Consider the following 21,786-nt stretch of genomic DNA (forward strand, 5'->3'; position numbering starts at 1 on the left):
CTGGGGCTGTCTCTGCTGGGACCCAGGACGACACTCACCTGTCCTGACTAGGCCATGCACTAGTGGTACCACCCGGGTTTACATTTTTAACTTTCAACTTTGCCACTCCCTTCCTTCTCCAGTACTTTACAGTCCTTTTCCCAACTTCTCTTCTGCTTGTGCATATGACCCCACTGTCATCTACATTCCAATCCTATAAACCAGAAAACATAGATGAATGAGTAACTGGTAAACATTCTCCTCAGTTAGAGCCAATACTCTGAACATTTTCAAACTTCCCATGAAGGACCACAGCAGATACTAACCAGGATGTTATCTGTGTTCTTTTTAAATGATTAAAAACTGGCTTAAATGACAATCACTATGACGATACAAACACCCATGTTTGCTTTAAAGTCTTTATTATCCTGAATATAAAAGACAGAAGTCCTCTAGGATATAACAGAGTTCTTTATGTGGAAACATTATTTTTTACAAGTGAAAAAATAAATACCTCTTGGAATAAAGGCTTATATGCTAATATGTGCCATAAAAAAGTAGAGTTTTAATATTTGACAAAATGTCTGTGCAAAGAAACAAATGCATAAACACATTACTGCTACATTAAGGCAATATGGAAAGTATACTCAGAAATCTCAGTAAAGTGACAGTGTAGGTTTCTAGCTTTAACGTAGCTAGTATTGCACCCAATAAGGTCACCTAGGTTTCCCAACATCCTAGAAAACCCACAAGCTGACCAGCGTCCAAAATTCCCAAGTGGGAGTGGAAAAACATGATTAAAAATACAGAAACAAACAAAAAACCCGAAACCTCTCTATAACATAGAGGGACAACAAAGAGTTAATACCTAAGCATTTACTACCAAAAAAGAAAAAAAGCATATAATATCTAGGACATCTATGATAAGGCTGTAAAAGGCTTGATGGATCAAGCAAAAGCAACCCCACTGGGTGAAGCTGGAGCAGGGTGCATGGGAGAATTCACAAACCACCCCATTTGTATGCCATGAAGCGTCATCTCGGCGAACAATGCTCTCCCTTCCAAGGAACATGCACTCCCTTTTCAATCTTAAAATGTTCCCCCAACTCAAGAGGCCCAAGGAGTGCCAACTACTACATAGAAATCGTCTAACTAAACTGGTAGCATTCTATCATTGAAAGGCTTGGGGATGTGGTAAGAAGAAGGGAGACGGAAGGGACAGGAATCCATCCATGTGGAGTGATCTGCTTTCCACTGGCCAGACTGGTTTAAATCTGACAACTTTGTTGCCCACTTTAAAAAAAAGTTCCCAAATCGACTTTTAAATCTGCTTGCCTCCCAATCATTTTGAACAAGTTAGAAAAAACAGAAATGACATTAAAACGATGACTATCTCTTTAAGAAAAATTTTCCTATTAAAAATGTCCGGAGCTCCGTGACCCATACAAAAAGAACCAAGTAAATCCTTAAAACAAATTCTTACAAAATTGGCTGCAGGTAGGAAACTTACCTTGGGATACATTAAGGAGACTTAAAACATCATTTTCTAAAAGGTACCCACTTTAGGGTTAGGCTGATGTCAAAGATTTTTCCTGATTCCTTACTTGATCATAAAAAGAAGGAAAGTCCAAGGAATGTCTCTGGGTCCCAGAGCTCCTCCTGGTCACCACCCAGCAGGTGCTGATTCTACACATGGTACATTTTGGCGGTGAGAAGTAGTTATATTCTTTCTATTCTTCCTTGTTGGTTTTTCTTCCCCTATACGTTGCATGGCAGATGGGTGTTGGGAGTATTTTCTCTCTCCACAATCTATCTCTTTTATAGCTTATACTAGTGCAGTTCATGGAGACATGGCATGTCCTGTAAGTGCACAGCAGATCAGATCACAGTCAGGTTGAGAAGACTGGTGTGCGTTGGCAGGTAGACGTGCTGGATGTGGTCCACCCGTGATCTGCAGACGGGACACAACTGGAAAAGAAGCGGCACTACAGGTTAGGACACCTTCTCAGATCTGTGTCTTCAGTGTTTACCTGTGGTACCTGTTACAGTGCATTTTCTAAATACGTTGTGGTCACAATTATTTCTAGCTTTTCCCTGGGAGAGATCTTTGCTCTCTGACCAGTTTGTAAGTTTGCACTTGACAAAGGATTAAAAATAAAGATGATAATACACATATACAATGGAATATTACCCAGTCATTAAAGAGAATGAAATAATGCCATATGCAGCAACATGGATGGGCCTAGAGATTGTTAAGTCAAGCAGAGAAGGAGAAATATCATATGACACCACCTATGAAAGTGAAAGTGTAGTTGCAAAGTCGTGTCCGACTCTCTGCAACCCATGGACTGCAGCTCACCAGGGTTCTTCTGTCCATGGAATTCTTTAGGCAAGAATACTGGACTGGGTTGCCATTCCCTTCTCTAGGGGATCTTCCCGGCTCAGGGATCTAACCTGGGTCTCCTGCATTGCAGACGGATTCTTTACCATCTGAGCCACAAGGGAAACCTGACATCCTTTATAGGTAAAATCTCAAAAGAAATGATACAAATGAACTTACTTATAAAACAGAAAGAGACAGACTATGAACTTATGATTGCCAGGGGGAAAGATGGGGAGCAGGGATAGTCAGGGAGTTTGGGATGGACATGTACACAATGTTATATTTTAAATGGATAGCCAACAAGGACCTACTGTATAGCATAGGGAACTCAGTGCAATGTTGTGTGGCAGCCTGGATGGGAGGCGAGTTTAGGGGAGAAAGGATGCATGTCTATGTATGGCTGAGTTCCTACACTGTTCACCTGAAACGATCACATTATTAATCGGCTATACCCCATGTATGGATGTGAGAGTTGGACTGTGAAGAAGGCTGAGTGCTGAAGAATTGATGCGTTTGAACTGTGGTGTTGGAGAAGACTCTTGAGAGTTCCTTGGACTGCAAGGAGATCCAACCAGTCCATTCTGAAGGAGATCAGCCCTGGGATTTCTTTGGAAGGAATGATGCTAAAGCTGAAACTCCAGTACTTTGGCCACCTCATGCGAAGAGATGACTCATTGGAAAAGACTCTGATGCTGGGAGGGATTGAGGGCAGGAGGAGAAGGGGACGACAGAGGATGAGATGGCTGATGGCATCACTGACTCGATGGACGTGAGTCTGAGTGAACTCCAGGAGTTGGTGATGGACAGGGAGGCCTGGTGTGCTGCGATTCATGGGGTCGCAAAGAGTCGGACGCAACTGAACTGAACTGAAAGCCCAACACAAAATAAAAAGTTTTAAAAGTAAGTAAATAAAACTAAAGATTATGAAAAAGTATAAACTGAAGGAAATTAATCAGGTTTTCAGTCAGACTCTAAACACGGCACAGTGAGTGAAATGATTCTGACGATCTTTTGCTGTGAGATGAGACTGTAGTCCCCACGTGCGCTGACTATGAAGCCTCGGGCAGGGATGCAGGAGACCCAGAGACCCTTCCAGAGACTGTGTCCTTGGCTAGTTGGCTTGGACAACATCACTGGGTGGATGCCACATGGCCAGGGAGCATGGTTGCTCCAGTCACAGGACAGTCACACACCCCCACCCCCACCCTGGGGCTGGCCTCTCAGCAAGCAGATCCCCTCCTCAATCACAGGGGGAGCCTTAGGTGTGAGGGTCAGACAACGTGGACAGAAAAAGGCAAATTCACGACCACTCCTGGGGAAAGAGTGTATTGTATAGTCTAAGGAAGAATGCAGGCATCCTCTTGGCTCATGTGTAGCCCTAAAAATAGTTCTGAAATTAGCAGCTTCTTAAGGACTAGAAGTTATTTAGGGCTAATTTTACATAAAACCACAGCGACATGTAGCTAACAGTTCTAGGGGATGAAAACAAACTGAAAAAAGTTTTGTAAAAGGAAATGCAAGGTGCAAGAAAGAAAAACCTACTATGTAAGAGGTACTTTATTTTGTGTACAAACTTTAAAAGTAGTTTGACTTGCTAACTGAGAGCCAATCCAAGGGGACCTGAGAAACACAGTTGGTAATAAAAGGAAATGAATCATAAATAATCAGGCAACAACCTACTGTGAGTTAACTATCACCCAAAACTCTAAGAATTCTTCCCCAAATAATAAGTAAGTAAAAGACACCATCCTCCTAAGTGTCAGGAAGCAGAGAAAACATGAAATGGAAAAGAAGGAGTTCAGCCTTCTTTTGGGAGATCTTGTTGGAAGATCCAGCCCAACGAGATGTCTTACCGTGTAAATCTGATCCTCGTTTCCAGGACTGGAAAGAAGCCTGTAGTTTAGTAATTACATTGTCGAGAAAAGTGTGCTAATCTATACTGTTTTCTAAGGGCCACACCTTCCTAGTCACCAGATACAAAGACCTTCCCCAGGTGGACATGGACATTTTCCATCAGTGCCTCCACAAGTCAGCACCTGGCCCGTGGCAGCCAGCTAAGCAGCAGCCCCTCACCTGGAGCCAGGCAGCCCCCTCACCTGTAACCAGGCAAGACCTCACCTGGAGCCAGGCGGCCCCCTCACCTGGAGCTGGGTGGCGCAGCCCTCGCAGCACACGGTGTGGCCACAGGGGCAGAAGGCCGAGTTGATCTCACCCTCACAGCAGAGCACGCACAGCATGGCCTCCTTGAGTTTGCGCAGCTTCTCCTGGAGGGCGCGGGTCTGCTGGCAGCCGAGGCCCTCGCAGCTGCTACAGCTGGTGCTGCTCTCTGAGGACTTCAGGGGAGAGTTTGGGGGGCTGGGGTCGCTTCTGGGTAGGAGGTCCACCACACCCGCGTTATATAGAGCCCGCCTGGCGTGGTCATATGCCTCCTTGGAGGTTCTTTTAATATCGAAGACATACTTCTTGCCCAGGTTGATGTTTTCATTCAGAAAGAGAGAAGCCAAGTGGCCCTTCAGGTCTCGGCTGTACTGCATCATGACGGCACTGGTCACTGTGTCACACCTACGGACAGAGACGCAACACCCACCTCAGTGCTGACAGGCCAGGGTGTCCCCACGAGCCGGACCTTAAATGCTGCCATGAATAGGGAGGCTCGTGTCCGCAGACATTTAACATTCTTGTCTGCATGCATGAAAATAAATCCTTCCAGTCTCGCATGTGTTAAGCATCTCAATGATGCCACCTCTATGCTTCTCAAATGTCTCCTGAGAAAGGACCTCTGGTTGGGCAGCGGTGAACACAGAGGGCACCTCCACCTCCACGGACAGTAGCTACAGTCGAAGGCAGCTTATGGCGAGAAAAGGGACATTTTTCTTTGTAACCTTGGATTTATGCTAAAAATTTCTACAAATTTTCCATTCTGCTTCACAATGTGTCTATTTTAACATAAAATAGTTCGGTTGCCTGCCAATTACATTTTGTAGCTTTTGATTTTCCAAATATTTGAGTCAAATCACAACACTAAAGCACCCTCAGAAATGAGGGAATCAATATGGTTATCGAGGGATCCTCATTACACACTGAGGATTCAGAGCAGCTACTCTCCCAGGGAGGAAAAACAACTTGGGTTATCCTGCAGGGAAAGGGCAAAAAACAAGGGCAAAAACAAGCCCTCACTGAACAAGCCCTCACTCAGAGTTACCTTGGTCAGGGGGTGGGGAGAGTGGGGGTGGTGAGGAAAGGGGCTAAGAGATGAGCAGTGGAGCGAGTCTGTGCAGCTCACACTCACACCTTCCACGCCACATGCACATGTTCTGAAAGAAAAGCAGGACAATGTTGAGAAGGACCCCTACTAGGGCAGAAATGAAGGGCTCACAAATAGCCGATTTTTTAAACTCTGTACACGATTCACTGACACAATGATCCCAGGAATTGTAGGAGGCTTGCTGTCACCTGGAAACCTCAGCCCCGAGGCAGACCCTGGGGTCATGGAGCACAGGGAGGGTACGTGCCTGTAAAACGCGTGTGTCTCTGTGATGGCTCGGTAGAGCCCACTGGCCGCCCTGGTGCTGATCATCTTGAACAAGAGCACGATGCTGTTCCCAGACTCCTTGGTGACGGTCAGGTACACGTTCTTCCCTGACTGGGTGGCCATCTGCACCACGGGGTAAGCGATCCTAAAACGGGGGAAGAGAAAAGTAAGCCAACTCAGGGGAAGTCCGCCACTGCGCAGGCACCTAGTGAGGTTCCCATGGGCCGTGGCCCAGCCATAAAACCAGATGCTCAGATAAGACCATCAGATAAGCACTCTGCTTGCAAGTTATAAAGGTTCATTGAAAAGCACTTGGGGTAAGTGAAGAGGAGCTCTAGAGGGAGTTTTGGGGGACTGTGTGTAGGTGAAATGAGATTTTTATAGCCATGAATGACATTTGAGAAATATTAACTCCGCCACATCAGTACACTTAAGCCTGCATTTAAAAAAAATAATGGAATGGTTATCAAGGCCTGAATAAAATTAATGTACTACCCCAAATGAAACATGTTATCCCTAAAGGACGACTGTTTAGTAAATCCCTCTCCACTTTCTATTTTCATGATCAGAGCTACAAGAGTATATACACACTTGAAGTGAAGTCGCTCAGTCATGTCCAACTCTTTGCGACCCATAGACTGTAGCATACCAGGCTCCTCTGTCCATGAGATTTTCCAGGCAACAGTACTGGAGTGGATTGCCATTTCCTTCTCCAGGGGAATCTTCCCAACCCAGGGCTCGAACCCAGGTCTCCCGCATTGTAGACAGACACTTTACCGTCTGAGCCACCCTAAACAAATTTAAGACCTGGGATACCTATTAATTGGGCTGAAGTCATCTTTACAAATGGAGATTCCTTCAGGTCCAACCCCAATGAGGAGCTTCTGCCCCTCGCTGTCCCTCACAGAATGCCATTCAATGCCGTAGTTTTCCATTGCTGACACAATCTGCAAAACTTGGTATTCGGCTGAAGCCTGGCTGGTCCCCTCCAGCTCCTTATGCTTTGCCACAATGCTGTAAGACACCAAAAGGCCAGAGTGTACAGACAGGTTAACTGATGCAGTCTTCAGAGAGAAATCTATTATTTCCACTAGTGAATTAGACTGACACTGTCATTTACGAATCATAAAAACTTAACGCTATATATTATTGATGTTTCATTTAATTAGCAACCTTATTGTAAAATACTTTTAAGACACTGTTCAAGATCTCAACTATTAAATATTTAGTAGAAAAAACTACTGGGGATGCCAGTTGAGGATAAATTAAAAGAACAGAAAATCTCTAAAAATATATGTAAGAAATTTATACCTAGGAATGGCTCATGTATTTGTCTAAGTTTACTTTCTAAGTTTCATTATAATATAGCATTATATGGGATTGATTAGGTCATTTGGAACTTAAATATGCAGGACTTATTTTATCTATTGGGGGGGAACAGCCTCCAATATAGTCCTTAAAGATCCCCACCCCCTGGTATCCACGCCCCTCTATAACTTCCTTGAGTATGAAAAAAAGAAAGTGAAGTCACTCAGTCGTGTCTGACTCTTTGCAACCCCATGGACTGTAGCCTACCAGGCTCCTCAGTCCGTGGAATTTTCCAGGCAAGAGTACTGGAGTGGGTTGCCATTTCCTTCTCCAGGGGATCTTCCCAACCCAGGAGTCCAACCCAGGTCTCCTGCACTGCGGGCAGACACTTTACCATCTGAGCCACCAGGAGGCCTTCCTTGAGTATAGGCTGGATTAATGACCTGCTTCTAATGAACAGATTATGGCAAAAGGGATGGGCTGTCACTCAATTCTGAGATTAATTTATAAAGACTCCATCTTGGGTGTTCGCTCTTGCTCTGACCGGACTGCCTGTCTTGGGGGAAGCTAGTCACCATGTTATGCAAAGAGGCCCATGTGGTAAGGGCACAGGCCAGGCAACAAGCCACCTGAGCCCAGTTGGAAGCGGATCCTTCCCTCAGCTGGGCCCTCGGAAGAGGGTGAACCCCATGGGCAGCTTGACTGCAGCCTCCTGAGAGATCCGAAGCCAGAGAACCCAGGCAGGCCACGCCAGACTCCTGACCCAGAGAACTGTGAGATGATCTTTCCTGTTTGAAGCCACTAAGTTTTGGAGGGCAACTCATTACCCATGAATAGATAATTAAAACACCTATGTAAGGTCTCTTGATTTAATCCTTTCTGGGATGAAGGAAAGGTCAACATACCCGATAGACTCTCTAAGAGACTTACATTCTTAAAAGGCCAGAGACTTCATAATTTCTGTTACACAGCATTTTGTATAAGGGCATTTATTTGTGTGAATTATATTTTGTGTTTGTAAGTTTCTCAAAGAAAAGGATAAGAATCTTTTGAAAACAGTTGGTTTGAGTGGGCAATGGTCTAGTCTCGACCTCACAAATTACCTGTATCTATCATAGTTTGATCTTTCTCCTGGAGATTCTTATAAATCTGCTAGATCCATGACAACAAACAGGAGCCTGAAGTGAGGCCTCACCTGTTCAAGGTGGCACTAGAGAGCTCCTTGGCACACAGCTCCTCGTAGCTGTACTTGGCCGTGTTCTGGTTGTAGTCCCCAAACTTGGTCTGGGCCAGGAGGGCGCTGAGTTCCACTGCCTGCTCTGGGGAACACTGGAGGTGGCCTGCCAGGAGGGCTTCCTTTATATGCAAGAAAAAGATATGCCTGCAAAGCAATATGAGAATGAGGTTATGCCGGGGGACTAACATGGTTGTCAGATGCACTGCGTGGCAATTCCATAATCCCTTTTAAGTAAGAAAAACAGAGCCCGGTAGAAACCTACTTGGGAAACGCTTACACTTACAGACCTTTTATTAAAATTATGAGAAGGCAAAATAAGTCTAAGGAGTACATACACACACAATAATTATATACACGTTTCTGCATTATACATTTCAAAAGAAATGATCTTAATCAGAAAAATTTCTTCTTGATGTGTAATTGATATCTTATTCAAATGACACTCAAATCTCTCGTTTTCACCTGAACTTCTCTGCTAAGGCTCATATGCAAATGTGCAAGAGCTTACAGACTTCACCCCTAGGTGTTCTTCAGTATCCCAATTTCACCTTGTTCGGAGCCAAACTGTCTTCCTCCCCAAACCCACTTTTTCTCCCAGTGGAAACCAGAGACTGATTTGCTAGTTTTACCACACACTCAATCTTGAGTCTTCATTTTCTTTCTGCCTAATTTCTATCTCTGAAAATTCTTTTAAATCTAGTTCCGTTTTCCCTGTTTTTACTTCCTCTGTCCTACTGTAGCTCTCAACTGTCAGAGAATTTACAATAGCCCCTAGGCTGATCTCTCTTCTAGACTCTGCATGAATCCATCTTCCAAGCTGCTTGCTTGGAAGATATAGACTTATGATATAGACTTGCCATTCCTCTGTTCAGAATCCTTCAAGACATCCCCATTGTTTGCCAAGGAAGCACACTGTCAGCATGAACCCAGACTTCTCAACGTCTTGCCCCAGATTTCCAGCCATCAGATGGCACTAGTAATAAAGAACACGCTTGCCAACGCAGAAGACATCAGAGATGCGGGTTCGATTCCTGGGTCGGGAAGATCCCATGGAGGAGGGCATGGCAATCTACTCCCATACTCTTGCCTGGAGAGTCCACGGACAGAGGAGCCTGGCAGGCTACAGTCCGCAGGGTCACAGAGTCAGACAGAATTGAAGTGACTGAGCAAACACACATGCACTCTTGTCATTCCCTCCAGCCACTGTGCCCCAGGAAAGGGACAATTCTTTTTTTCTGGAAAAACCAAGCATATTCACACTCCCACATCTCTGGTCTTGCTGTTCCCTCTGTCCTGAAGGCCACTCTTCCTATCCCCTCATCTGGATACCCTTCTGGCTAATTCACACACAAACCATTTAGCTGCATGTAAACTGACTTTCTAAGTGCATCTAACATCAGAGAGTTCTGTAAATGTACATAAACCTACACACTGTCTGCAATTAGTTTATAGTCCCATCCTAGTTGCATTCCATCTGACCCTGTCCTAACGGTACGCAACACTGCATTCCACGTTTACCAAAAGGTAAGTGAAACTTAGAATCCTTGAAAACTTCAGATGTCGTTACCTGACAATTTGTATTGCCTAAGACTCTGAACAGAGTGTTTAAACTGTCATAGACAGATTGGCCAGGGTTATGAAATTTGTCTCTGGCAAATGCAGAAGTATAACTTTCCCTGATGACTCAATACATTCTTTCCAACATTCTGAAATGCCACACTACTCCCTCAATTAACAAATGAATTGTGATCATCACTGTAAAGCTCTGAACAGGGCTCCTAAACTCAGCTTCCCCCTTCAGCTGGATATCCTTATTCGAGTCCTCAAGTCACTTTTATTTATGTTAGTCTTGTGTCTGACATCCAGGTAGAAGGTATGAGAACAATGCAAGGCAGGAGAACCTGAGGCTAGAAAAAACAAGGAGGGGCACTGCTGAGTGTCTCAAAACTTTGGGCTGACAAGAGCCATTAATCCTCCTTTAAAAAATGCTTAAATTCAACATTTTGTGCCTTCTACAACGATAAAGAAATGTTTAAAATTATCAGACTCTGCCAAACACTGTAGTGTTTTTTTTTCATTCAAAGCCCCCTATGAAGAAATCACAGTAAGAATGCATAATAGCACTGAGAGAACACAAGCATGGTTTTTATTAAACCAAACATCTGCTTGTCTTTAAAGTATTTCTGACATACTGCTAAACTGAGAAGGGGGTCCCTACTGGGGGAAAGATATGACTACAAAAATAACTTGTTTTGAAATATCCAAAGACTGAGATCTAGCAGCCCCATAAAATCTTGGTGTTGCGACACTGCTTCAGTCCCCAGAAGGCTTTTTAGACAACCATTCGGTAAACTTCATCTTGGTTTATGTACCTCTGTCTCTGCAGTCATCAGAGGACATGCTAGCAGCAAACAAAAACCTCAGTATATGCTTACATTAAACAAGAAAGCATGTGCTGAAAGATTTTCAAGGGTATCAGCCAAACTAAGTCTTCTCGATCTTTAATCACTGCTTATGTGAAAGTGTCTTTTAACTGATTTCCTAGGTATTAAGTTAGAGGCTAGTATAGCCAGCAAAAGAAGAGGTTCAAAATCAGTCCAATTTCTTTTTCTAAACTATCCATGCCAACTTCTAGACAGACAACTGCCAAAATCAAAGGCAGAGAAGCAATAACAAAATATTAACAGGTGGCCAGGAGCCTGAGAGTAACCCTGATCCTTTCTCGGCATGTGAGTTGGAATTTTTAAAAAGGGGGTGGAGGGCAATAGCCTTTTCTATATACTCCACATTCTAGGCTGTACTGCGACTGCTACCCTCTTAAGTACAAAAATCCCCCTCTTTACAGAAACTTTCTGGTAGGGCACTTCATGCATTTTGCCATTTCATGGCAATCAAGCAATCTTTTCAAGTCAACAAGTCCGTCATGCATCGTCTCTGTGCCAAGCCCTATGCTGGAGTGCTGGGGTTCAAGGGTGAATATATGTGATAGTTCCTCTTTTGATGGAACTTACAGTCTTTTGGTGTGAAGGAAAGTATCCTATCAAAATAACTCAGGCTGCAAACTGGCACTTAGGTGACAAGTTTATGCTCTCTAGAAGAGCACGTGGAGCAGCGATAGCAAAGGTCACAGCGGCGGCAGGCCATCAGCAGACTTTATTTAATGTGTTCTTCCCAGATGGAGGATGACAGGGCGTGCAGAACCACTGACAGCAAGGAATCCAGGGATGGCTCAACAGTTAGGGGTGGTTCTGAGTGAAGTATTTTCTTCTATTATTTTCCCTTGAACTATTTGGCCTGTAACTGACTGGTTCATGGATTTCACCCTCTCCCTTTTCGTAGGCTGGGTTAAAGGTTACCAATATTCTCAAAATAAGTAGATGTGTTCAAAGAAGTCAGACCTGCAGTGAATTGCCTTTTTTTTTTCCCCAAAGATCAAAAGTGATTGGCATATCAAATTCAATTTAGGCTATTGCCGCTGGGGCAATCACGTGGGCCCCCTGGGGCAATCACGTGGGCCCCCTGGGGCAATCACGGGGGGGGGGAGGGGCCCGGGGCAATCACGAGGGGGCCCCCCGGGGCAATCACGGGGGGGGGGGCCCGGGGCAATCACCGGGGGGGGCCCCCGGGGCAATCACGTGGGCCCCCCCCCGGGGCAATCACGTGGGCCCCCCCACGTGCCCCCCCCCCCGGGGCAATCACGTGGGCCGCCCCCCCGCCCCGGGGCAAATGTCTATGAATATATCTTAACAGACAAGCTCATTTTCTAAACATTCCTTTGGCTGCACCTTGAAATTCATGATTCTTCTAGTTTTACTCAGTTACTAAGAAACTGGATACTTTCAGCATAGGATGGGGCTTGGAAGCCCAAAGTGAAAAATTACCAGCTAACTCATGTTTTTGCATTCATGAATTCACACTTACTGCAGCATTAGGGAAGATTAAAAAGAAAGAAAATAGGAATAAATATGAGGATATATATTTTAATTTTAAAAAAGAGCCACACATCCTTAATACGTTTTGTTTAGAAATATGTACTTAGAATTTCCTCTATTTTTAAAATGAATTCCTTTCCACAATTTTAAGCCATAAAATTAGGTCTTTTAAGAACTGTAATCAGAATACTCTCCTCTAAACCGTGCCTTGTCTCATAAAGAAATCATCTAATAATCAAAGCAGAATTTTCTGCAAACCAATCGGGAGTTGTGGATCTGTTCATCACGGACAGTTACTCTCTATTACTGCCCTCCAGTTATCTTTACGGTTATGTAATTTTGAAAAGCTTTTCATGACACAAATATAAGACAACTATATCCACATTCACTATTAAACTCCAAATGAAGTAACCAACTAAAACATCTCTAAAATGGCTGAAAGTGAAAGTGTTAGTCGCTCAGTTGTATCTGACGCTCTGTGGATATGGACTGTAGCCCACCAGGCTCCTCTGTCCATGGAATTCTCCAGGCAAGAATACTGGAGTGGGTTGCCATTCCTTTCTCCAGTGGATATTCCAGATCCAGAGATCGAACTCAGGTCTCCTGCATTGCAGGCAAACTACTAAATAGTTATTTTTAAAAACTCTCCGGTCCCAATAACTGAAGTGAATTTCTCCCCAAGAGACTGACTGAACCTGGCTCTCCATTTTAACAGCTGGTTAGTCCCTCAGAGTGAGACACCCACTGAGGTCACCTGAACGCGAGCCTCAGTTCAATGAGTCATTAAACCACAAGCTCTAACTGCCAGGTTATATTTTAAAATTATCTAACCACAACAGAATTGCTATACGTTTGTTTTGTATCTTAAACTCCAGAGCAACAAAAATCAGTTCAAGATGGATCCAGGCCTAAATATAAAAGCCAAAATGGTAATAGTTTTAGAACAAAACACAGGAGAGTATCTTCATGACTTGGAAATAGGCAAAGGTTGCTCAGAATGCAGTCAGCAAAAATCATAAAAGAAAAAAGTGCATAAGTGAAACTTAACCAAAATTAAAGACTTCTTCCAGTCAAAATGCATTAAAAAAAAGACCAGCCAAATCACAAGAAAAAGGTACACATATAAAACAAATATCTGACAAAAAACTGGTATATACAAAGAATGTGTGCAGCTCAAAAATAAAGGCAACAACTAAAGTAAAAATGGGCAAATGACCCGAACAGGTATTTCACAAAAGATGTTTGAAAGGCCAATAAGCTGATGAGAAAGTGTTATTAATCAATAGAGATGTAGAAATTAGAACCACAATGCGCTAGCACTGCAAACCCAGCAGAAGGCGGGCAGGAATGTGGAGGAACTGGCCCCCCCCCCCCCCCCCCCCCCCGCTGACAGGAGCACAGAATGGTACAACTGCTTCTGGAAAAGGTCTGGCAGTTGCTTGTAAGTTAAACAATTACCTCCCTCTATGACCCAGCTATTTCAATCTTATTTACTCAAGAGAAATGAAAACACATGTCTACAAAAAAAGACACGTGCTTGAATGTTTATAGCAGCTTTCTTCACAACAGCTGGAAAACAGGTGTTCATCAATGGAGTATGGATAAACAAACAGCAGTACATAATACAATGGAATACTATTCAGCAATCAACAGCAACAAGTCACTAATGTATACAACAAGACGATGGGTCTCAAAAAATTTATGATGAACAAAAGGAGCCAGACATAGAAGAATACCTACTGTGTGATTCCACTGACAAGAGGTAGAACAAGCGTAACTAATCTGTGCTGGAAAAACATACAACCTGGTTGTGGAGTGAGGTGGGTGGAAGTAGGGAAGGAGAGCAGAGAATGACTGCAGAAGGGCATGAGGGAACTTTCTGGAGTGATGCTAATATTCTAAATCTTAAAAAGGGTTTCATTTAAACAGGTACATCCATTTGCCAAAACTCACCAAGTGGAATATTACGATTTATGCATTTCATCATATGAAATTTTATATTGAAAGAAAAAAGAACTATAGGCAAAGACTGAGTTCTAGTTAACGATATGCATAGTGAAGTATTTAGGGAGATATCTACTTACAACTTATTTTGAAAGGTATTAAAAAAAACTTATTGGGTAGAGGGACCAATAAGTGGATAAATATGTGATAAAACAAGAATGTCAAACTGTTAATAGCAGAATCTAGGTGTTTTTGGTGTTCAATGTAAAAATCTTCAACTTATCTGTACATTTGAAAATCTTTATAGTTAAGAGGTTGAGAACATAATACTAGTAATAGGGTCAAGGTTCAGAATTCAAATGAGGAGCCATAACTAAAATGAACCATCAACTCTAACACATTTCATGGAAAGTTTGCAACTGAGAAAACTGTCACAGCCAGTAATTACCAAGTCAGGTCTCTATTCAGGCTTAAGGAAATCTTTCTCAAAGCCCAAAATGTAAAATGGGAATCACTGATAAATTTGCTTCCTCCTCAGGCTCCAAAGCAGTTAAATGGTAAGGAGGGTACAGGTGAGAGAAATTCCTCACTTCGAACTGATTACAACTCACTCCAGAAAAAGTACCTTGAAGCATTAAATCTCACTTCTAAAAGGTATGATTACTCACTCACTGGAGATAGCTGTCCCTGGCAAAATAACAATCCAGGCAATCGCAGAGTTTAAGAGTGTCAACTACAATCTCTTTCTCAGCAATCTAGATTAGAGGCCTGGAATCAGGGACACAACTCAGAATAAATATACCTGGAACCTAATCCCACTGGTCACCCTGGGTCTGACCCTTGCTGCTGCTGCTAAGTCGCTTCAGTTGTGTCCGACTCTGTGTGACCCCATAGACGGCAGCCCACCAGGCTCCCCCCATCCCTGGGATTCTCCAGGCAAGAACACTAGAATGGGTTGCCATTTCCTTCTCCAATGCATGAAAGTGAAAAGGGAAAGTGAAGTCACTCAGTCGTGTCCGACTCTTCTCAACCCCATGGACTGCAGCCCACCAGGCTCCTCCGTCCATGGGATTTTCTAGGCAAGAGCACTGGAGTGGGTTGCCATTGCTTTCTCCAGGGTCTGACCCTTAGTGCTCTCTCAATAGTCAGATTTTATTTATAATGACATTCAAAATGAAAAGTTCATTTTTGCTACAAATCAATTTCTCAATGTTCTCTGATATTTTATATGTATATATAAGTATCAGAAGTTCAAAAAGAGATGAAGGTGCCCAGGTGGGCATCCTGTGGCTAAAATAAACAGAAAACCACACAAACGTCCCATATTCTGAGCAAAAAGACTTAATAAATTAGAATTCAGAAATTTGTAATTAATACTTTCTTTGAAAATAATATACATGTCTGTTTTTAATCTTTTTTACTTTCCTGGGGCCAGTGTTACATTTGGGTGTATCAAAAAAAAAAAAGAATGTGTTGTTCCACTCTTAGACATGTAATTGATATAAAAAACATAATATTCCTGCAATGTATCCTATGGAATTTACCCATCATGAATCACACAAAGGTAAGTTCTATAATCAACACTTACCCTCGTGACAATGTTTTATAAGATTCTGAACTTGATTACAGGCATGGGCTAGGGTCAACATGATTCAGCTGTGGACTGATTTGAGATTATCACCTCATCTCTGCCTATAGTTTATATGTGGTATTTGCTTTGTGGGTTTCAGTGATGCCATCGTTCCTGAACTTTCACATGCCTAAGTGATTTTTGTTGGGAGATGGGGAAAAACTGAATTTAATAAGTATCAAGGGCCTATAAATTGGCTGAAATTAGATAAAGCCGGCCTGCAGCTTGAAAACTATCTGAACTTCATAAAAGGTCCAGGTGGGTGGTAGTTCATCCTTGATAAGAACAAACAGCTACAATGAACAAATGGCTTTGAAGAGGGGGTGAAGGAAGCAAGCAAACAGAAGAATGCCAAACACTGAGCAAATTATTAATCAAGAAGAACTGCTAGAAACTGTTTAATGATGAGATTTCTTTTAGATCATCTCAAACTTTTCAGGTTATAGAAGCAAACTGGCAAAGTATGTCAATATCTACAAGAAAATTTGTATTATCAGTATCAGTTAACCCCATTTTTACTGACTTCCAAGTTCTTAATTCATTGATTCAGCAAATATTTACGCACCAGGTACTTGTTAGACTCTGGGGATACATGGTTGATCAGCTCCTTCTTAATGGAATTTAGATTATTAGAGTAGCTGATGATAAGCAAATGGTCACAAAAGTAAATGAGTGCTACACATTCGTTAAACGTTGTAAAGGAAAGTGGCACGATGTATTAGGAGAGTTCAGTCTCCTCAGTGGGCCTAGAGAAGGCTTTTCCAAGGAGTGATGAGTGAGCTGGGGCCTGCAATCACACTCATCACTGCTCACAACTTTAAGACCCTAATGGGATGCGACATTCAGGATTACAACATTTCCATGAACATGTACTTTAGCATTCATGGAGTGCTTGTATGGGGATTGTTCTCTGGGATAAAGGATTCAGGTGTTGGTGAATCTTAACTAAGAAGGGTGCCCCCTAGCAAAGAACACAGAGCTCTGCTAAAACGTGGCAAAGTCAGGAGAAACAGAAAGGTTTTATTGGCAGTGGATGGTATAAATACCTACTATCCCTGAAGCATATAATTCCCTAACCTCTGGTTTTGAAAATGTTGACAAAATCTGGTCAGAATTGCTGTGAATAACCAAGAGTCTCTGAAAGGTAAGAATTTCAAAGATCACTGAGATTTCAGATCCATTTTCAGAATATATTAGTCTCACGTTTCGTTTTAATCCACAGAATGGCAAACATCTGCTGAAAATACCTGCTGTTTTCCTCTCTGAAATGTTCCAGCTGAGTCTAAACAAACCTCTCCGGTTACTTTCCAGAATTCCTCATTCAAGAGCAAACAAAATAGTCTGGGTAAAGAATCAAATCTAAAATTAGGCCACATCAGAGACCAGACTAACTCTATTTCCCTGTCTAAGCAGACACTGGAAATGTTTTTTCTATCTTCAGAGAAATGTTATCTAGAAAAAAGCATTAGAAAAGTGATATGAAGAGAAATAGAAGCCAAAGGAAAAAAAAGAAAATCGGCTAGAAGGGATCTTAGAGAAACTCTTTCAGGGTATTCAGCAGGTCTCAAGTCTTAGAAGGCTGTTTACGCCAGTGGTTGGTGGCTGAGCTGAACCTAGAATGCAGGGCTTCCGTGTGGCCCCTAGGACTCTGCTATCAGACAGGCCTTTCCGCCTGTCATTCTCTAGCAGCCTCCCTAATTTGATGCAAAGTAATGTATGAACTGCTCCCCCTTAGGCCAGCTCTACTGTAAGCAGGCTGCTTTAATTGTCCATGGAGGACAGCTTGGGCAGGATATTTCAGCACCATTTAATAAACTGTCCAGACACTTCCAGTATACTAAGCGCACCCTCATGACTTGACTGGGAGATGCTAAAATATCACCTCTCATAACTGGACTGGCAAAGCTGAGCTTACTCACTATGTAAATAGATCTATTTTACTTCCATGGCATTTTATACCAATATTTTATAACAAACGATTAAACATCAAAAACATTAATCACCAGCTTTACTATGTTAACATTAGGGGAAATAAGTGTTCCTGTTCTGTAGTATCTGGCACATAAATACAATGCTAACTATAGCAAAACTGGGCCCAGCACAACTTATGTTCCTAATGAAAAGGTACAAAGCTAATTATAAATCACTTTATCTATAAAGCTGAATGCTATACACAATTTAGGTGGCATTTCCTTAAAATTCTGTTACTTCAGACAATCCCACAGAAAAGTAAAATACTAATATTTTAAAAATCAAAAGTTTAGATCACCTGAATTTTTTGGTATGATTTCAAATGGAATGAAAATCAATTAAAATTACTGAGTCTAACCAGGTATGTGCATTCTGTGAGTGCTATTAGGCTTGAATCTCAAGAGTCAAAGTCAATTGAGTCAATAAAGTAGGAAATTTAATTCCAATTCTAATTCATAAAATGTATTTCTTGCATGAATAAAATGGATTTGATAATAGTTATTAACTCTATTATAAGAAAACACAGGTAAAGAATGTCTGGTAGCAAACTGTAAAATCTGTAAGCATTTATAATACAAATGCACATGTTACACTGTTATGACTGCTATCATTTAATGATGTATTTAGTCCTCCAAGCTTCTGCAGATTAAAAAAATAAATTTGTGTCATCAAAATAGATTTGTAAATGGAGGCCCTGAAATAACTGCAAAATCCGGATAAAACTAAACAATGAAAATTCCAAGAGGTTGTGTTTTATATATATACATATATTTTTTTCTTACTCTATTGCAAGTTATCAAACTGAACTGCAAAGTAGAAGCATTCACAAACCAGCTTTAAGTTAAAAAAGAAAAAGTGCAACCTATCCTGATGTCATACAGACAGCTAAGACATTCTTAAACATGGAATTACTTGAATATTTTGCAAGACATTTTTAGAAGCGCTAAGAATTCAATATACTAGCTTCTCTCAGATACAAAATTGAACACTTCCTTTACCCTTTAAAGCTCCATAACAAGGCAAAGCAGAGATTTCAAACTCAAATAAACAGTATTTCAAAATGTGTGTCTAGCCATCCTCTGGTAAACGACCAAAAAAATAAAGTGACATGCTAAAAATTGCTAAAGAATATGGCTCACTCATCATTACTCAAAACTGTCACACTCACATTTTTTATGGTCGTGGCAAATTTCCAAGCCAAAGTAGGAAAACACTAAAACTAAGATCCAAAGTTTGCTGTGTTTAAAAGTAGTCATTTTCCATTTTTTAAAAAAATAAATATACCACTATAAGATTTAGGTCTCCTGCATTTCAGCAATAAATATTAAACACCAGTTTCCTAGCTTAGCTCATCCTTGAGAAAAGTATTACATCTAGTCCAGGGGAGAATCCATTTTCTGTTTGAAAAAGGAAACCACACGCTCCAATTGTCTCGTACTACTGGTAGCTTTCTAGAAGTAGAGAGAGAAATTTAGCAATCTAAACTCAATCATGTGTAATGTGTTTGTGGGGTAGCATGTTACTACTGGTGTTAGACCAGTTTTCTTAACTGCCATTTGCAAGAAACTGAAAAACTTAAAAAATTCGGAAAAAGAGCTCTCTGCTACACACTGTAATCTGACACTAGGCTGAAGAAGTTGACCAAGTTTAAGTAACCCAAGAGGAACTGTTTCCTGCTTTCTGTTAGAACAGTCTGCAATGACCTACAGTAACACTGCTGAGGCAGAGGTTACTATCGGGCAGTAGATGCTGTTATCAGGAAGTCAGTTGGGTCTTCTTTCTTTCCTTTTAAGAATTTTTTTGAGTTGTGGCGCTGATCTCAAACGTTTGTAAGAATTCATCCCTGCTCTCCCATCGTTTATAAAGACAAGAAAAATACCGCAAGAGCTGGAAAATGCACCCCTGGGCAACTATGCTGCTCTCTTTTCACCTCAACAAAAGAACTGTGCTATGGAAAACTTCTAAGTTATGAACCTCTGTATCAAAACAAACCTGCCTGTGAGCATCTCTGGGAAGGTGCAGTGGCTCTCCCTAAAGGGAATCAAAGGTCTATTTGACATTGGTTTATTTTAGCATCATTTTACCTAGTCTGCTCCTGTAAGATGAGATGAGGCTCCACGAAGAACTTGACTCTCAGTTTAAGCCGGTAAGGGGCTAGCCCATCCATCTGCTGGGAGATCCGGTTTCTCAGATTTAGCCATAAACTTTCACCTTTGCTACCGGTAAACTGCAGTCCAAAATAATCAACTTCTATAATTCCCAATCTCCTGCACACCTAAAACAAAAACGAATGCAGCATAGATAAGCAAGTGGTCCATGTGGTCAAAGCAAACCAAGACTCCATCTAAGATTCTTGCATATGTTTTTAAAAAAAAAAATACAAAGTTCAACAACGGTGTTACAATTCCTGTTGTAGGCTATAAGAACAAAGTTCTAAGGCTCCAGTCTTAAACCACTAGTCGTGGTGTAAGAGGCAGGCACAAAAGGAGTTCTCAAAATGCAGCCTTCCAGAAAGCCTGAGGAGGGGAATCCACGGGGTATTTTCCTTCTTATTCCAATCACTGGAATTCCCTCCACCAGCACAATCTGCACAGCTGATTTGGCAGCTTATTATCTGGACAATTTTAACCATCTGGGTTCCAAAAAAATAAACACACAGGAAACACGCCACAAGTGTCTGCTAAGCTTTACAGAAGGCTTTCCAAACACATCTCAGGTCGAGGTGGGTTGAAGGCACAGCGTTTCACTTGAGAGCAAATCCTGACGTCTGCCACACCGCTAGGCGCTGTTTGGAACGGTTTTTTACTCCTAAGGAAACGCGTGTGCTGACAGACAACCAAGGAGTTTATGACCCAAACCCACCGTCCCCAGAGAATCGGGAGAGGCAGGGAGGTGAACCGGCCGCTTGAGAAGCAGTGAGAAGCAAGGGGCCCGGCTTGTCTGCCCAGCAACCTGAGGGACCTGCGACCGCCTCCGGCCACCTCATCCCGGGACGCAGGTGGCGCCGCCGGGCCCCGCGGGGACGACAGGCAGCCTCGTGCACACACCACCTGCAGCAGGTGTGCCGGGCCGCTTTCTTCCGGCAGAGTGCCGGGCTGGGGGACCGGGTGGCAGGCCCGCGGCCCGTCGCGCCCCCGCCCCACCCCCACCGACGGGCCACCCCCGCGCGCGCCAGGAAGGGGGCCGCGCGCCCCTACGGCCTCGGGAAGGAGGGGCCGCAGGCCGGGCGCCTGAGGCGCACTCCCCACTGCCGCCGCCGCCACCACCGCGAGGCCCCCCCCGACCCCGGCCTCAGGGGGCCGGCAGGGGCCCCCGGTCCTCACCTGGTTGAGGCAGTCCTCGCCGTTGGCTTTCGCCTCCACCTCCACCTCCATCAGCACTGCGTCCGGCCTCGTCACATAGCACAGCATGGCTGGGGCCGCCGCTGCTGCCACAGCCGCCTAGTCTTTGGTGTGCGCGGGGCTCAGACTCAGCTCCGGGATCGGCAAGGCTGGCCCCCGGGAGACGGCAGCCCTGCAGACCCCTGCCCTACGCCCCTCAGCAGCCGCGCACCAACCCCCCCCGCCTCGCCAGCTCGCGCGTCAACCGGCTTCCCGAGTCCCGCGGCGGCGCCGCACTCCAGCAGCCCGACTGCCTGCGCCGCGACGGGGGACTCCTCAGATATAACGGCCCCGCCCCCCTCGGCTGGGCCCCCCCCGCCAATCACGGCGGTCCCGCCCCTCCGCCGCCGCCCGGCCAGCCAATAGCGGCGCCCGCTCAGCCGCCGCCCGCCCTCCCAGCGCCGGCGGAGTGTCCCCCTGCCCCCCACGCCGGCCGCCCGGGACTTGGCGGCTCGCGGGCGCCGGAACGCTGTGGAGAGGAGGGAGGCCC

At 43.6% G+C, this 21,786-nt stretch overlaps 1 protein-coding gene across 1 annotated transcript; it reads right to left on the reverse strand.

The window, feature by feature from the left end:
• Window positions 1-384: 384 nt before the first annotated feature.
• On the reverse strand, window positions 385-21,552 carry MYLIP (myosin regulatory light chain interacting protein). Its single transcript, XM_015102841.4, has 7 exons — window positions 21,240-21,552; window positions 20,001-20,191; window positions 8,398-8,583; window positions 6,711-6,908; window positions 5,875-6,039; window positions 4,504-4,924; window positions 385-1,947 (listed from the first exon to the last, which is right to left on the reverse strand). The coding sequence occupies exons 1-7, from the start codon at window positions 21,324-21,326 to the stop codon at window positions 1,858-1,860; spliced, it is 1,338 nt and encodes a 445-aa protein (XP_014958327.2). The 5' UTR covers window positions 21,327-21,552; the 3' UTR covers window positions 385-1,857.
• Window positions 21,553-21,786: the final 234 nt, after the last annotated feature.

Source organism: Ovis aries, chromosome 20 (genome assembly GCF_016772045.2).
Source record: "Ovis aries strain OAR_USU_Benz2616 breed Rambouillet chromosome 20, ARS-UI_Ramb_v3.0, whole genome shotgun sequence".
Classification (NCBI taxonomy): domain Eukaryota; kingdom Metazoa; phylum Chordata; class Mammalia; order Artiodactyla; family Bovidae; genus Ovis; species Ovis aries.

Coding starts and splice junctions, on each gene's coding strand:
- MYLIP (XM_015102841.4), bottom strand. CDS start 21,326: ATGCTGTGCTATGTGACGAGGCCGGACGCAGTGCTGATGGAGGTGGAG. Junction 6,909..8,397: donor TCTAGTGCCACCTTGAACAG/GTGAGGCCTCAC, acceptor GGTGTCTTACAG/CATTGTGGCAAAGCATAAGG. Junction 6,040..6,710: donor GACTTCAGCCCAATTAATAG/GTATCCCAGGTC, acceptor CCCCCGTTTTAG/GATCGCTTACCCCGTGGTGC.